Raw genomic sequence first — 17,478 nt, 5'->3', positions numbered from 1 at the left:
AACATAGTTCAACAAAGATGACCTGTTATGTGTGCATTAAATGTAATTTTATAACTGTTGAAGTACATTAAGACGATTATTGACAACTATTGGCTATGTCAATAATTGTTTTTAAAACTGTATAAAATGAATACAGTCTTAATCTGTCCAAAACTGTCCCATGGACAATAAATTTAGAACATGAACTTAAAAATGTCTAACATTACAACCAATATGTATTTCTCCATACAATATAACGGTTCGAGGCAAGGTTTCCAGTCTTTTATAATAAAAATAGCTTGTAACGTTTATTTTATTAATGTTACGTAGAATAGTTTTAAACATTACTTTGATACCTGCCAATTCTTCCTTTCGTATTTAGCATGGTATTACTATCAACAGCAAAGCTTAGTGCTAACAGCTTTGGAGAGTTACGAATGTGCCCAAGCATTTCCCATTTGGATTTTAGGAAGTCTCTCAGATGTAACAGTCCCTATAACTGACGAGGATAAGTCATACAGATAATATATTATTTTTATCCAAAATTTTGGCGACAATTGTGCACCACACCACCATGATACCGTCCCCGTCCCCGTCCCCGTCCCCGTCACCGTCCCCGTCCCCGTCCCCGTCCCCGTCCCCGTCCCCGTCCCCGTCCCCGTCCCCGTCCCCGTCCCCGTCCCCGTCCCCGTCCCCGTCCCCGTCCCCGTCCCCGTCCCCGTCCCCGTCCCCGTCCCCGTCCCCGTCCCCGTCCCCGTCCCCGTCCCCGTCCCCGTCCCCGTCCCCGTCCCCGTCCCCGTCCCCGTCCCCGTCCCCGTCCCCGTCCCCGTCCCCGTCCCCGTCCCCGTCCCCGTCCCCGTCCCCGTCCCCGTCCCCGTCCCCGTCCCCGTCCCCGTCCCCGTCCCCGTCCCCGTCCCCGTCCCCGTCCCCGTCCCCGTCCCCGTCCCCGTCCCCGTCCCCGTCCCCGTCCCCGTCCCCGTCCCCGTCCCCGTCCCCGTCCCCGTCCCCGTCCCCGTCCCCGTCCCCGTCCCCGTCCCCGTCCCCGTCCCCGTCCCCGTCCCCGTCCCCGTCCCCGTCCCCGTCCCCGTCCCCGTCCCCGTCCCCGTCCCCGTCCCCGTCCCCGTCCCCGTCCCCGTCCCCGTCCCCGTCCCCGTCCCCGTCCCCGTCCCCGTCCCCGTCCCCGTCCCCGTCCCCGTCCCCGTCCCCGTCCCCGTCCCCGTCCCCGTCCCCGTCCCCGTCCCCGTCCCCGTCCCCGTCCCCGTCCCCGTCCCCGTCCCCGTCCCCGTCCCCGTCCCCGTCCCCGTCCCCGTCCCCGTCCCCGTCCCCGTCCCCGTCCCCGTCCCCGTCCCCGTCCCCGTCCCCGTCGACATTCAATTTCTTTAAGGTTTCGTAGCTCATGATAAAGGTTTCTAGATTTTATGATCGTTGTTTTCACTTTTCTGGCTCTCTAAGCTCTGAATTTAATTCATTTCCAGTATTCTCTAAGGTTAAAGTTTTTCTTATCTTTTTCCAGAGATCTTCGTGGCCCACATGGGCATGAAGAATCTTTGCCCACCTTTAAAAATAGTTCTATATGTAGATTTTATTTTACACACAGTTAAACGAAAAAGTAAAATACAATTTTGAATCTTTTCTCACAACCTTACTAATTAAATCATTGAACATATTGCTCTGCATTTAATTAACAATTGCAGAATCTTTCGCTGCTACTACTAATAGTTATACTGTTATAGGTCGGAACGTAGTCCCGTCAACGCCAGATAACCCTCTCCATATATCCCTGTCCCTCATCAAGGTTCGCAGTTACTCTTTAAAGTCAGTAGTACATAGACTAGCACTGGCTATAATATTCTTGTAGTTCAGGATATCTGATCCAGTGCCCTTTACTTTAAATCCCCTGCTTCGTATCTTGTTTGTTACCCGTGGTAGGTTGCCTCCTCTCACTGGGTCCCGACCAGAAGCTCGGAGTCACTGGGGCAGTAGTACACGTGCTTGAAAGGAGCGCCGCGAGGGTTAAATGAGGTTCTGAGGCACGAGGTTCTGGGCAGGTCGGTGTGAATCATGAAAACTTTTCTTCCTGATATCTTTTGTTAATGATCAGTTCCCCTAGCGGCACACTCCTCCACTCCTCCAAAGTGCTCTCTAACTGTCTCCTGACTCCAATAGCCATATTTGTTCCTCCGCATACATATATGTAACCACCATCTCTTACGACTCTGGCAACCACTTCACCCTCTTTTTTTATGAGATCCTGTACATATCCTTTTTTCACTGACACTGTTGTTGGACCTGGATTACTAGCAAAAATCTCGTGACAGATTGTACGAAACCGACCCACTTCAGATTGGACGGGTTCGGTTCTAGAATACGCTCTGAAGGTCTTTATAGTCAGCACAGTACTGGCTTTCTTCAGCAGCTCGTTTAGAAAATTTTGCTCCTTGAACCTGCAACCGTGGAAGATAAATATAGGTCCTGTTTTAGCACCAGCGCGAACTGCTCGTTCCCTAAACTCTATAAATGACATAAAAGGGGCAAAGCCGGATCCGGCAGAAACTAAGAGCAAAGGAAGGTTGTCATCTTGGGGCAGTCTCATTTGCTCCTTGCTGCTGATGAAGTATCCTTGAATCTTCTCACCAATAGGCGCATGTTTCACGAAATCTGTGGTCAATCCTGCTTTACCGAATTCCTGCATGCCTACCAAAATATTGACGGTATGGTCCTTGTTCTGGAGAGATGCCACACTGTAGAGTCGTCTATTGATAGTCGGCATCTCTCCAATGAAATGTGCACAGTCTATTTTAGTAGTATTAGTCTTGCTTAGTCTGTTCTTACTATCTCCATTCTCCACTGTCACTGTTTCCAGCAATCTTTCTAAGCCGAGGGGTATGCTGTTGAGGTCTGTAACATTGGATAGGAGTTCATCAAAAGTAAGTCCTGAAAAATTAACATTCCACTCCCGCCAAGACTTATGGACTGCTATCTTTTCTTCTAGGACTAATGGAATCCCACGAAATGGAATATCGTGAAAACGTCTAATCACCTCATCTTTTTTAGACGACAAGTTTGTAGGAAATATTCCTAGGTGGTCTCCTGGACGAAACAATGCGGACTCGTCATCGGAGTTGTAAGATAGAACAAGCAAATAATTCTTTCCTGATGGAAGCTTTATTTTATCTTTAATGGTGAATTCGAAAACCTTTTTCAAAGGACCAACTATCCCTTGGAAGCATTCATTGAGGCTTCTTTTGTTGCAATATCTCCACCTGTAAAGATAGTCGAAAGTTCTCTCTTTGCTCACGACCCCAAGTGCTTGAATGCTTGAGGGTAGGTATTCAGTGCAGCATTTTCTATATAGGTCCTTTATCCAAGTCTCGAAAGCTAGGTTTTGGTCGGTTTGATCGTCACCGTAGCCAATTTCAGAAAACCGCTTTCCTCCCCCCTTCTCTATTTCACTATCGATGAGCTTACCAAAGCTGGCGAACGTTTCTTTGTAAGCAGTGATTTGTAGAGTTACGTTAATATATTGTAGTATAAACTTTTATTCGGAGAATTTTGTAGAGTTACGTTAATATATTGCAGTATGAACTTTTATTCGGAGAATCTTATATTATAGTATGAATTTGTGGTCAGAGAGTTAGATAGGGAGGATAATAAAGTTAGCAAGTAGCCTAATTGATAAATGAAGTCAGGGACCGGGAGGACAATAGGATATTAGGCGTGATTTATGACGACCTTGGAATCCTTAGAATTGTAGCTTCATCTGATTTGTTCATTTGATTAAAACCAAACTTCGTCGGGACACCGTGACTTGGAACAATGAATCTTTTGTTGGAAGATAAGACCAGCTGCTCAAGGTGGGAAGGGCGCACGTGTGGAGATAGGGTGAAAAAGCACGCACTGAGCACTATAAATAGTAAAAAGCTTGGAGAGGCAAGGATAGCGAGTTTGCCCGATTCGAGGAGGGTCATTGATGCCGGACACCTTGGATCCAGGAACCGTTACGGTAGGGTCCTGGAGAGAAGGTTGTCACGGTCCATTATATATAGTGGAGCTGTGCTCCGGTACCTGCCTGGCTTAGATGTAGACGAGGGGGTGGTAGTGTAACCACAACTGGGCTCTGGACGAGCGGGCTAATATACCATGCGTTGAGCTTCGAGTGCTGTAGAGGTCTTGTAAGAGTAGATTAAGGGCGGAATCCCGTTAGGCACGGTCAACAGGGGTTGACCGTGATGGGGAAGTAGGCAGAATAGGGCGTGATAGAGCCAGACGATGGGGTGGTCTTGTAACCACAGCAGGGCTCTGGAAGAGCGGGCAGATATACTAAGATACTAGGCGTTGTGCTGCAAGGGCTGTAGAAGTTATTTAAGGGTAGCGTAATTTAGAGGTGTATTCCAGTATAGTCGATTTGTAATCCTTTGTTATTATCCGAGTTGTTTCCTATTAGTTATCTTGTTTTCATTGGTCTGTAAACATAATTAAATACAAATAACTACGAACTCAAAAGCAAGTGTCCACTGCTTACAATGGCGCGAACGGTAGGATCTTATTTTATTATAAGTTAGTGTATTTGTATTTTAATTATGGGGGAATAGGGGGGAGAGGGTATCATTATTAAAGAGGTCGTGATCTAAAAAGATTCTGCAATAAGCAAGGACATGGAAACACAATTAAGAGAGGAATTAGAAGAAGTAAAGAAGGTAAATGAGAAAATAAGGAAAGAACGCGAGGAACTAAGGATAGAACGCGAGGAGACTGAAGCAGCAAACGAGGAGTTACGGACGCAATATGAGGCGTTGAGACAGCACGGGGCACAGCTAAGGAGGGATGGATTTACAGAAGGTAAATTAGAAGCCATGAAAGAGAATGAGAGAAAGATGAGAGTAAGAGAAGAGAATAGAGCAGCGGCGGGTAAGAATTACCCCTTGATGAAACCACGAATGTTTGAGCTGGGGAGAGACAGTTTTAGAACCTTCCTGAGCGGGTTTAGAATATTTGCTCATGCTGCCGACATTAAGGAGGAGGACTTGGTAGATATGATCATGACTTACTTGGATCCAAAGGCCCAAAGGAGAGTGGAGACTCTAAGGTTGTCCCAAGAAGAAAAGAGGGATGTTGAAGCGAGTTTTGAGAGGATAACCGAGGTGCTGAGCGAGGTTCATTCGAAGGCGGAGTGCAGGAGTAGACTTTATGAGATGAAGCAAAAGGAGGAGGAAACCATTTCGGACTTTGCAGCTAGGGTCACTGAGATGGCAGAGGCTGCCTATGCACCGGAGGAAGAGGCAATTAAGAAGACCATCAGGCTGGATGTATTTACCGCAGGAGTATTGAAGGATGAAATCGGGATAGAATTAATTAAGTCTGAAGTGCAGGATTTTGAGGCAGCGTTAAAGAGGGCGGTTAAATTGGACGGGATTCTAGCAAGTCGTAATCCTAAACCAGTAAGGAATGATGAGGAGCTGTTGTTCCAAATTGGGGAGAATGTAGAAGTAGATGAGGGGGTCGTGAACCGTCTGATGGATGAAAGCAGGATGAGAGGGGAAGTAGGCGCGTGTTACACCTGTGGACAGCATGGACATATTGCTAGGGAAGGTAGAAAGCCCATTCCTTGTTATGCGTGTGAGAGACCGGGACATATTGGAAGAGATTGCCCACAAAGACAGGGCGGCCGAGGAGGTTATCAAAGAGGGAGAGGGACGAGGTTGACAGGGTTTAATATTTTTGAAGGGAAGAGGGGTAAGTTTCATTTTTGAAAAGGAAGAGAGGGGAAAGGTTGACAGGGTATTTGATTAATATATATAATTTAGATTAAAGTAGCGTTTAAATTGACCGTTCAAGTCATTTCAGGTGTAGTTATTGCTTAGTTATTACGGGAAGTGAGTATGAAGAGTGGAGAGTAAGGTTGGAAAAGAAGAACATCCGAGAATATGAGAGCAAAGCAGAGGGTTTGGTGGTGGTAGAACGAAAGTGTGTCACAGAAGAAAGCTTTTTTGGAGAAAAAACGAACGATAAAACGATGAGTTATGCGAGATTGACGAAGGAGACAGCTGATAAGGTGATAAGTCTACAAGGATGCATTGATGATAAAGGAGAAGTGGTCAAAAATGAGGGTAAGAGATTTTACAATTGTAAATGGGGGTGGATGGAAAAGATAACCACGGTGGAAGTTAGTTGTAAACATGTTAAAGGGTCAGTGTATGTGAAGCACGGCCATGAAGCGAGAACAGATTTAACGAGTTTTAGAGGGTGTAAATATAATCAGGGGTATTGCAAGACTGGGGATGAAATGTATTTAAGATGGGAAGTGAGACCGGAAGTGAGAGAAAGTTTCGAGGAAGTGGGAAGTTATGATGCAGTTCAAATTAATGGGCATTTATTAATCGAGGAGTTGGGGTTGGTAATTGAGGTGAAGGGAGGAGTGAATGTCACAAAATGGGTAGATCGAGAATTTAGGGTAACTAAGGAAAGTAGGAAGGATCACGTAGTTAAGGCAGTGAATTCAAATGAAGAATCAATAAACGCACTAAGAGATGAATTAAATAGCAGATTTGAATACCTGGTGGAACTGATCAAATCACCTAAAGCACAGGCAATATATTTATGCAAAGTCTGGAATAGGTTAAGAATGATTGAAAAAATGACGGCTATGATAGATCCTACGACGTATATTAGAGAAAAGACGGGCAATAATTTATTGGTAGGACGGAGAGCAGGGGACTATGTGGTAGCTTACCCATGCGTAGAGGTAACTAAGTTAAAATGGATCAAACAGACGGGAGGGAAATGCTATGACGGTTTACCAGTAAAATTCGAGGTTAATGGATCGGAAACGGAACATAAGGGATTCCTTTTACCAAGGCATAATAAAGTTGAAGTCAGGGGAATAGAGGTAAACTGTCACAAAAAGCAGCCAATAATAACGGAAGTAAAAGGAAAGTTAGAATGGCACTCAGCACAATCTGAGGATACACATAAGGTTAATGTAAGTAACGTGATAGACCTGACTAGTCAAATGGAAGAAGGAGTAGGGGTGATAGATTTTATGCAAGCAGATTGGGTGTATAATGCGGAAGACTTAAGAGATACTGAGATTGACAGGCTAGTAATGGAGGAGAATTCGTTAAATCATGACAGCAAAATAGAGGGATCAGAAGGTGGGGAGGTTAGTTCACTTTGGGAGTTCCTGGGAATATTCAATGGGAAGATATCAACAATGATTAATGCGGTAATAATGTGGATCGAGAGAGTGGCAATAGTGATATTATTATGGAAGGTTTTTAAGAGCTCTTGTAGTTGTTTGAGGAGGAGGAGAGTAAGACGAGGAGGGGCCCCGAGTTACGCTAGCGTGAGAAATAAGGAGAGGGTGAGAGAGAGAGAAGTGTGATTTGAAGGAGAACAATTGAAATAAGGCACTAGTGCAAGAGCAGAGAGAGAGAGAAAGAGAGAGAGAGAGAGAGAGAGAGAGAGAGAGAGAGAGAGAGAGAGAGAGAGAGAGAGAGAGAGAGAGAGAAAGAGAGGAGAGAAAGATAAGATACACAGGGAGGAAGTAATGTGAAGAAGGTAAATTAGTATGCGCATACTATAAGAATTAAAGAGGGAAAGGGAAAAGTGACAAGTTGATATTTGAATTTTCAATAAATGAATTGCTGTGAATGAATAACGAATGTAAAATGGTTAAACATAATAACGACTTTTATCAGGATGATTAAGTGGTATTTTGTGATAATGTTAGCCAGAGTGGCTGGAGCGAATGAGGAGATTTATGTGAATGAGGAACTAGGAACCATACTGATTTCGAAGGGACTGTTACTAGCAGATCAGAGGTCAGCGTACATATCGAGTTTTATTCGAGTTCCGAACCCATTAGCAGACGTGAATTTATGCAATTTAGGGTGTGGGCAAGGGTCCGTTACTCTAGATAAGTATCTAATGGCTGCGGGATGCAAAGTAGGAGCTGGTAAGACGGGATTAGATAAGGTAGCAGATACGGTCATACAGGGAATTGAATATGAGCCAAGAGAAGAGGGAGTATCGGGAGGCAGAGCCTTGGAAAGTTGGTGTCTGCTGGAATGTCTAAGATCGAACAAGTGTAAGGCTTTTGGAGTAAAAGAGGGCAGCTTGTGTTGGTTAAGAAGTCGAGCGCTAACACATTATGAACTGAAGGATCAAGTAGGAAGTGCAGAGGTGGACTTAGCGTGTGTGGTGAAGAACAATAGGACGAAAGTGTGTGAGGAACTGTTGAAAGAGGACAGCATGAATTACTTGATGACCCAAGATAATGAGAGATTTGTGCGAGAGCATTGGGAATCAATCAATCAGTTGATCAAAAATTCAGAAGGAACGATGAGGAGGAAGCGGTCCATAATAGGCACTTTGGCGGGGGCATCTATTGGATTCTTGGCAACAGGATTTTCATTTTTTGAGATGAACAAACTTGGGGATCATGTAGATAAGTTGAGAGCTGAATATAATGATTTCAGGGAAAGACAAGTGAAGTTTGATAAGGATCAAATAGAATTTAATAAGGAGGTGTTGAAGATCTACAAGGGCCTAGAGAGAGAGACTCAGAAGGAGATAAGACGATTACATTGTGGGGTAAGTAGTTTGGGGTTCCATATTTTGAATATGAGGAGATTGATGGAGTGGAAGGATTTCTTGTACCAGCTATACAAGGACGTTTTAGGAGGGGCAATGGTAGGTTCGATTTCTACCGTGATCTTCACTAAGGAAAACATGAGGACCGTAATAAAAGAGACAGAGTTGTTGAAGGGGACAATATATGAAGAAAACCCGACACTGGCGTATAGGCTGGGGACCATGTCCATAGTGGAGAAATCGATAAGAGAGGATAGATTTGTGATCCATGTAGTTTTAAAATTACCCATAATAAAGAGAGAAGAACTAAAGGTTGTGTTTGAGGTTCAACAGACAGGGGTGAGGCATGGAGAAGCGTGTGTGAAGTATAATTTACCAAGAAATGTGTACAAGAGTGAGGGGAAATTCTATGTGTTGGAGTCACCCATGTGTTCAATGATTTCGAACATTAGGCTGTGTACGTCAAGTATCAACAGTACGTTCACGGAAATGCCTTGTATCACGGATAAGGGGAGCTGTGTGGGGACATTAGAGAAGTGTGGCACCAACATTAAGCAAAGTATGGGGGGAGTCTTAGTGAGAAGTCAGGAACCAATCAGAGCAGCGGTGTTAGGGGACCCGAATACTTTCGATCCAGAGCAGCCGAGGGCGAACTCAGTAACCTTTTTTAATTACAGTAGATATGGAGACGTGTTGGTGGGGAAAGTCAAGATAAGAGGAATACGATCAGCAACGTTGGACAAGGTGGTAAAGCTGTCCAATCCCACACAATGGCTGGAGGAGATAAGAAATGATACAAGGAAGTTAACAAAGCAGAACATCACGCGCTTGACAAAAATCATTGAAGATCAGAGTAAGGAGTTGGAGAAAATGAACGAGAGCACTGAACAAAACCGGAGATGGACCTGGTACATTGTGCCAATGGTTATAATTATGGGATTGATGATAATAGGATATGAGTGTGTGTGGAAAGCGCTTCCGGAGGGATGTAGAGAAAGAGTGGCGAGCTGTAAGAAGTGTAAAGACTCCCTGGAAAGGCGTCCCCAATATGAAGAAATAACATCTTCCCGGAAACGAACAAGAAGGAATACTGATGAAGATACGGAGGAAAGGCTGGAGATAGAAGACAAATGTACTGCATTAGAGGATGAAGTGGAATTATTGGAAGGCTTTAACAGATATGGTGAGGAAGTTAGGGGATGGTTGCCAAGCATAACCTCCGAACTAGAAAGGGTAATGAGAATCCAGGAAGAAAACAGATCAAGGACTGAGGAGGGAGTAAGATATAGGATGAAAGAGAACAAACTACGGAATACACTCAGCTGGAGATTCGACAAGACGTTGGAAAGTTATCCGCTGGCAGAAAGGAATAAGACACTTTATGATAAATTGGCCCGAGAAATCGGCGATGAAATTATAAAAGATGAGGACCAAACCAGGGAGGAAGCTAAAAGTACGGAGAGGGAAGAGACAGAGTTTGAAAGAATGGCAAGACAAGCAAAAGACGGGGAATATATCAGAAGGATGGGTCTAAAGAGGGGTGAACAACTGGACATGAAATTGGTCCGAGGGATAAAACAAATAGTGAAAAATGCAAAGGAAACAAGTACCGAGTCGGAAATGGGAAAAGAGGGGACCAAAAATAGTGAAAATGAGGGTCAGCAGGTGAATAAAAGAAGAGCGATATATACGGTGAAATTTCCGGGAGCAAAACCTGTCCGTGTGGAGGAAACTGGAGTGGATGCGAGTCGGGGAAAGAGCCTGGGAGATCCGGAATAACAAAAGGAGGGCAAACGTCAACAGGAAAACGCTATTTGGAGGTAACAGGTAATTAGAAAAGGTAAGGCATGCACATTAAAAAGGTAAAAGTATAAATTGTATAGTATTAAAAAGGTATTGTTTATGGGCACATAACACAAAAAGGTTAAAATTAAGTAAATGCCTGGGGCCAAATAGTTTAGACCAAAACATAAAAAACTGCTGCATAAAATATTCCCTTAATTTGTAAAATAGAAAGGTAACGATAACCGTGCAGACTACCGAAAAAACACCCCGGTAAATAACGAGTTCCAGAGGGAACTTAGGAGGGGTAGATAGCAGCAGGGGCGACGTGGTGACAGGAGGAGTAGTAGGGGCCGGGTCCAGATTCAGTGGTCTGAAGAGGGTTAATGTTAACAGGAGGAATCAGAGGTAAGAAGTATCAGGGATGTGTGTTCTAGAAATAGAGACATATTTAGCTGTAAATTAAAGGTTAAATCAGACATTAACATAAGGTCATTTACCTGTTGCATTTGGAGGAGGTGCAGGTAGAGCAGGAAGCAAAAGAATAGTGCCGTGGACATGGTCCACAGCCGTTAACCGTAAGCGACTCAAAGCAGGCCCAAGTAGTCCTAAGATTAGATACGGAAAATAAAGTTGTTCATATATAAGTAAGTGTAAGGGTAACATATATACAGCATGAGAGTAAGCCCTGCCATCTGGAACGGACTAGAACTAAGGTAGTGCAGAATTCGTTGGAAACAATCGAATACGAGGTGCCATTGTAAGATCACTCTAAACGGTGTGTCTAATGTAATACTTTAATTAGAACACCTGGGGGTTAAGATGAGAAACAGAATTGTCTCGGAATGGTTATTGTTGAATGTTCAGTTGACATTGGCGAGTTTTATTATGTAGTCCGTTCTTGTAGTAGATAAAGTAGCGATGATTTGCAGAAAGGGTAGATAAGATAGGGTAAAATCGAAATAGAGGTCCTACTAAATAAAGGTAAAAAACTTACACTGGACAATAGAGGAGGGTGTCTCCTTCATAACAACGAAAAGAATACCCCAGGGAATATAGGCAGAGGAGGTACAAAGTACATAGTGAAATAGAGACTGATGGAGCGGAGGAAAGAGATTTGTTGAAGACGGAGGAGAGAGGGAACAAGGAAAGAAAGAAGTATCAAGCACAAGAGATGATGAAGCCAAGAACAAGATCGGAAGATTAAAAGAGCGACCATATATTCATTGCAAGAAAGACGCGGACACAATAAGAAGATTGCAGGGGAAGTGGATAGATTAAAGGGAGAGATAAGACAGCAGAGGAGACGAAGGATGAGAGGAAAAAGGAATTTGATAATAGAGGTGACGAACAGAGGGAGAAAGATAAAGGAGATAAAGGATGATTTAACAGCAGAGAAATGGCGGACGGAAACTACGGATGAGATGTGCTTACGTTGGGAAAAGCAGAGGGAAAGGCGAAATAGACGGAATCAAGGAAGGAGATCGGAGAGAGGATAAATAGGAGGAGGGACCAGAGACTGCGATTTATCAGGTGGTACTTACTTTCCAGCAATGAAATCTTGATAGAGTGTAGAGAGTGAATGAAATTATTGAAATTGTAAGGAAAATTAATATATTGAGTGACTATGTGGGATTATCATCCCACAGGAGCGGTAAAAGTAAACATTGGGAGGAGACACGTGGAGACCTGTGGAGGAGACACGTGAACACATTGGAAGAAGACACGTGGAGACATTGGAAAGAGACACATGGAGACATTGGAAGGAGACACATGAACTCGTTGGAAGAAGACACATGGAGAAATTGGAAGAAGACACATGGCATTGGGAAGAGACATATGAAAACATTGGGAGGAGACACGTGGAGACCTGCGAAGGAGACATGTGAACACATTGGATGAAGACACATGTAGACATTGGAAGAAGACACATGGAGACATTGGGAAGAGACACGTGAAACATCAGAAGGAGCCACGTGAAACATTAAAAGAAGACAGAGATATGGAAAGCTGGAGGGAAGGACAGTACGATAATACATATCGTACAGGGGGACTGTCCAAGATGGACTGTCCAAGATGTTGGAAAACGAGGGGAAGACGGAGACATGGTGTGAGAAGAAGAGAGAGACGCAGAGATGTTGATAATTAAGAGGAACACCAGTGGAACAAGAGAGATACACAGTAAAAGAAACAATGGAACGATGTTGGGAGGAGACTCGGAGACTTGGATACTTACCAGGTTGTAAATACATTCTAGTAGGAGCAGTTTAATCCAAAAAGATTTACGTTATTCTTCCAACCTAAAAACGAAAGGATTTGATAGATGTGGAAGAGTAATGAATTTATAAAGTAAACTTAGACTGGATTGAATAACTATGGGGGATTATCATCCCCCAGGGGCGGTGGAAAGATACGAAACATACCTGAAACGGATGTCAATCACGAGGAGCTGGGGAGCAGGTCACTTCATCAGATTGGAGGAGGGGAGCTGGAGACGGGGAAGGGCGAAGGAGGACTCGGCGGGAGTTAACGGAAACACTCCGTAAAATCAGAGCTAAACGTAAAGGAGGAGGAGAAGAAGGGGTAACTAAAGATACTCTAATGACATCTACGTACACATCCGACAGGAAAGGAGAAAGTCAAGTGAGCGGGACATTTTATAGAGGATAGAGGGACAATTTGTAGAAGATAGAGGGAGAATTGATTTAATTTAAATCAGGATGGACTTCAAAAATGTTTAATATTTAAGTAGGGTTGGGGACACGGCATGAAAATATGATTAACGGAATGATCCGGGCTAGCGTAGTTTAATGTAACGAGCCGTGATTTTGAGTATTAGGTTAAAGTTTAAGGCAAGGTATAATAGGGTTCTAAAAAATATTTATTTTGAAAGAGTTGTGTAAGCAGTGATTTGTAGAGTTACGTTAATATATTGTAGTATAAACTTTTATTCGGAGAATTTTGTAGAGTTACGTTAATATATTGCAGTATGAACTTTTATTCGGAGAATCTTATATTATAGTATGAATTTGTGGTCAGAGAGTTAGATAGGGAGGATAATAAAGTTAGCAAGTAGCCTAATTGATAAATGAAGTCAGGGACCGGGAGGACAATAGGATATTAGGCGTGATTTATGACGACCTTGGAATCCTTAGAATTGTAGCTTCATCTGATTTGTTCATTTGATTAAAACCAAACTTCGTCGGGACACCGTGACTTGGAACAATGAATCTTTTGTTGGAAGATAAGACCAGCTGCTCAAGGTGGGAAGGGCGCACGTGTGGAGATAGGGTGAAAAAGCACGCACTGAGCACTATAAATAGTAAAAAGCTTGGAGAGGCAAGGATAGCGAGTTTGCCCGATTCGAGGAGGGTCATTGATGCCGGACACCTTGGATCCAGGAACCGTTACGGTAGGGTCCTGGAGAGAAGGTTGTCACGGTCCATTATATATAGTGGAGCTGTGCTCCGGTACCTGCCTGGCTTAGATGTAGACGAGGGGGTGGTAGTGTAACCACAACTGGGCTCTGGACGAGCGGGCTAATATACCATGCGTTGAGCTTCGAGTGCTGTAGAGGTCTTGTAAGAGTAGATTAAGGGCGGAATCCCGTTAGGCACGGTCAACAGGGGTTGACCGTGATGGGGAAGTAGGCAGAATAGGGCGTGATAGAGCCAGACGATGGGGTGGTCTTGTAACCACAGCAGGGCTCTGGAAGAGCGGGCAGATATACTAAGATACTAGGCGCTGTGCTGCAAGGGCTGTAGAAGTTATTTAAGGGTAGCGTAATTTAGAGGTGTATTCCAGTATAGTCGATTTGTAATCCTTTGTTATTATCCGAGTTGTTTCCTATTAGTTATCTTGTTTTCATTGGTCTGTAAACATAATTAAATACAAATAACTACGAACTCAAAAGCAAGTGTCCACTGCTTACACTTTGACGATCCCAGTCCAAAAACTGCATAATTTATGCCATCAAAACAGTAGGTTTTGTTAAGAAGACTTTGACGGAAGTTCTCCCCCATGGAGGGGGCTCCTCCGCAACCGTAAGTTGAACTAACTATGATAACCACATTAGAACAATCAATATGGATCCTCAGGGCGTCCTCTTCGGTTATTTCAGTAATGGGTAACACGGTTACGTTGAAAGCTCTCACAAAAAGAGCCTCTGCAACTCTAGAAAGCTTCAAGGCAGTCCCACCCTCTGTTGCGTATACTATCGTTACACGCTTCCTTTCGTTGAGGCATTTCTTCATCATAGCAAGGAAATACATGATCGTTTTCGCCAGTATTCTGAAGGATACTTTTTTACAGTTTTGTCTGAAATACATCCTGGCATGGGGCTGGTACTCGTATGATGGTGATAAAGAGTACCGGAGCATCTCTTGATGGAAGGTCGGCACCATACCACTAGACATTGGTGGAACTACCCAGATCCAATCAGCCGGGCACCCTCCTCTTGTTCTTATCTCCTCTTTCATAAAGGACTGGAAGTTCTCTGCCAGAGTCAAATGATCTGTCATGGAGACATTTTTTTTTTTTTTTTTTTTTTTTTTTTAGAGAGGCTGGGCCAAGATAGCCCACGAGAGGATAGCATTGAGATGCTCTGCCTACCTCTGGGGTGTGGCAACCTTGGGGAAGGTTACCGGTGAGATCAGAGTGATTGGTGGAGGATGGTGTAAGATGTTATATGAGTCAAAATGATACGCTTAAATGCCAGCTGGGTTTGGAAAAGTAAAACGAGACGAGACAGCATATGAGATAATACTTTAAGTCACCCCGGTCTGATCCAGCTCTTCCGGCACAATTAAGCGTTTGGTGCGGTTTGCGAAATTGACAATTGTGGTGATGTGTTGGTTGTCGAATATGTCATTGACAGAGAGGTAGTAGTCTTGGAAATATTGACCTCTAATTTGGGCAATAGCCGGACACTGTCCAAGGAAGTGTGAGACAGTTTCCTCTCCGTCCCCGCACATAGGACAAGCACTGGTGTTTGATTTGCAAATGGTGTGAAGGTGTTTATTTAGGCCGCAGTGACCCGTGATGAGGTGAACTGCAGTTCTGTAATCCTGTCTGTTGTTGCTGAGTGTAGTGTTGAGGTTTTTGATGATTTTGGCATGCTTGTGGCCGAGTGTCAGTTTGGTGTGTCTGGGACCGTCAGTTACCCAAGTTTCCTGATTCAGTCTGTTGACTTTGTTGTCGATTTGACGTTTGATGTAGGATTGTGGAATTGGACACTTCAAAGTGGATTCACTGATAGTGCCAAGCTTGGCCAGCTCATCTGCTTTTTCGTTCCCCCACAATCCGATGTGTGCTGCAATCCATCGTATATCTAGCGTGTTGTTGGATCCGAGTGAATTAAGAGAGTCGTAACAGTCTCTTGTAGTTCTACTCCGCGTTGAGAGTGCGGATAGAGCTTGAATAGATGATAGACTGTCAGACCATATGATGATGTGTGTGTTGGTATATGTAGATAGATATTTGCAAGCTTCAATGATAGCGGTGAGCTCTGTTTGGTAAACAGTGCAATAATCAGGGAGCTTGAATGATCTTTCTTCAAGGGTGGTGTTATTGTTGTCAGTTGTGATGATATAGCCAGCCCCGCATCCTGAGTCTGTGAGTGACCCGTCAGTGTAGCAGGTGATTGTTTCACTGGTAATGTTGTCTATGGTGTTTTGAAGTGAATTATTGGTGGAACTACCCAGATCCAATCAGCCGGGCACCCTCCTCTTGTTCTTATCTCCTCTTTCATAAAGGACTGGAAGTTCTCTGCCAGAGTCAAATGATCTGTCATGGAGACATGAGCAAGCGTGAAGCTGTCGTAAACTGCTTTTGTTAGCTCCGTAGCCACTGTGCATTTCCAGTAAGTCGAGTTCTTGGAAACGTCTAACTTTAGCGCCCTCCCAATAGGTTCCAAGAGATTGTATCTAGACTCCGCCAACAGATTCATTATGGATACCTCAGTGTCCTGGAAGAAACCCGCGATTTGACAGCAAGTGTACTGGATCCCCCCTGCCTCTAGCATCATGGAACTCACGGAGGGTATAGCATACCATTTGAGACCCAGCTTGGTAATCTCTGGCTCTGTCGGGTGAGAAATGTCCACAATGTACCCCTTTATATCATCTGGAAATTCAAACAGTTCCGTATTTTGGTGGATGTCCGTTATAATGAGGGGTAGCAGTTCAAACTTCTCCCTCTTCGGTAACCAGCCCAAACTCAGCGCAAGATTGGCTATGTAAACGTTCTGAGGGTCTCCTATAACCTCTCCGTTATCTTTTACGAAGCCTGCAAAGCCGAGCAGGACTTTGTTCCAAACTCTGATCCCTGGTTTATCTTTGTCTTTCCGGTAGCGCTGACGAAAAACTGTGGCGGATGGATTAATTTTACCTCCGTTATAAGCCATCCTCAAATTTTTACAAGTCGCCTCGAAGATCTCTCTGCAGGTTACAGCACTCCTCTCATCAGCGACCCTCAAAGTTTTCCAGATGTCACGACCAACACATCTTGGAGCATTCCTCCAAGCAGTCTTAGTAGCCCAGCTCAATTCATTAATAGTGTGCTCGTAACCTCCAGTAAGCTCTAACGAGACTAGTACCTCAGATACTCTCACATGTTGTTCTTGAACAGGAGTGGAATTTTCGGTGTCTGCGTAGTAGTCCTCAAAAAACCTTTCCATTTGAAGGGCAGCTTCGTCATCAGTCAGTGGGCCCCGTCCGTCAAGGAGTATTTTTGAAGCCTGGCAGGGTGCCCATGGTCCAGAGCGGTCTCTGCTATCTCGGTGTAACGTGTCAGTCAGGGGGATGGAGCCATTGCAGGAGAAATTATTTAGTTCCACGTTCTTCTTCCACGACATTTTATCTGGGACAATGATATTGGTATGCTAGGATGATTTTAGAAAACAGGCTACAAAAAAGTACAAAACAAGTTTGTTGAACAAATATTGATATTATCAACTTGGCCATTAACTGTAACAAGAATTTCGCCGTGGAATTGCACCACGCACGATCAATTTCCCTATAGTTGATAAGTTGAACTTGAAGGCCTTACGGGCAAAAAGTCGTGTTTTTATTGCAGGTTTGGCGACCTAACCAATAATTGGACACGATAATATGATGTATGACTTAT

At 44.1% G+C, this 17,478-nt stretch overlaps 1 protein-coding gene across 1 annotated transcript; it reads right to left on the bottom strand.

The window, feature by feature from the left end:
- Positions 1–1,885: 1,885 nt before the first annotated feature.
- LOC134815432 (nitric oxide synthase, inducible-like) lies at positions 1,886–17,206 on the bottom strand. The gene is made up of 3 exons (XM_063823967.1): positions 16,052–17,206; positions 14,260–14,882; positions 1,886–3,452 (listed from the first exon to the last, which is right to left on the bottom strand). The coding sequence occupies exons 1-3, from the start codon at positions 17,204–17,206 to the stop codon at positions 2,039–2,041; spliced, it is 3,192 nt and encodes a 1,063-aa protein (XP_063680037.1). The 3' UTR covers positions 1,886–2,038.
- Positions 17,207–17,478: the final 272 nt, after the last annotated feature.

Source organism: Bolinopsis microptera, chromosome 5, assembly GCF_026151205.1.
Source record: "Bolinopsis microptera isolate Bmic1 chromosome 5, MBARI_Bmic_1.0, whole genome shotgun sequence".
Classification (NCBI taxonomy): domain Eukaryota; kingdom Metazoa; phylum Ctenophora; class Tentaculata; order Lobata; family Bolinopsidae; genus Bolinopsis; species Bolinopsis microptera.
This window is presented reverse-complemented; position numbering and strand designations above follow the sequence as displayed.

What these genes read in the sequence shown, in the direction of transcription:
- LOC134815432 (XM_063823967.1), bottom strand. Translation starts at nt 17,206, where the DNA reads ATGTCGTGGAAGAAGAACGTGGAACTAAATAATTTCTCCTGCAATGGC. An exon ending in GCCCGGCTGATTGGATCTGG is followed by an intron (nt 14,883 to 16,051) that starts GTAGTTCCACCA and finishes AAAAAAAAAAAA; the next exon opens with AATGTCTCCATGACAGATCA. An exon ending in CAGTGGACACTTGCTTTTGA is followed by an intron (nt 3,453 to 14,259) that starts GTTCGTAGTTAT and finishes AACGTTCGCCAG; the next exon opens with CTTTGGTAAGCTCATCGATA.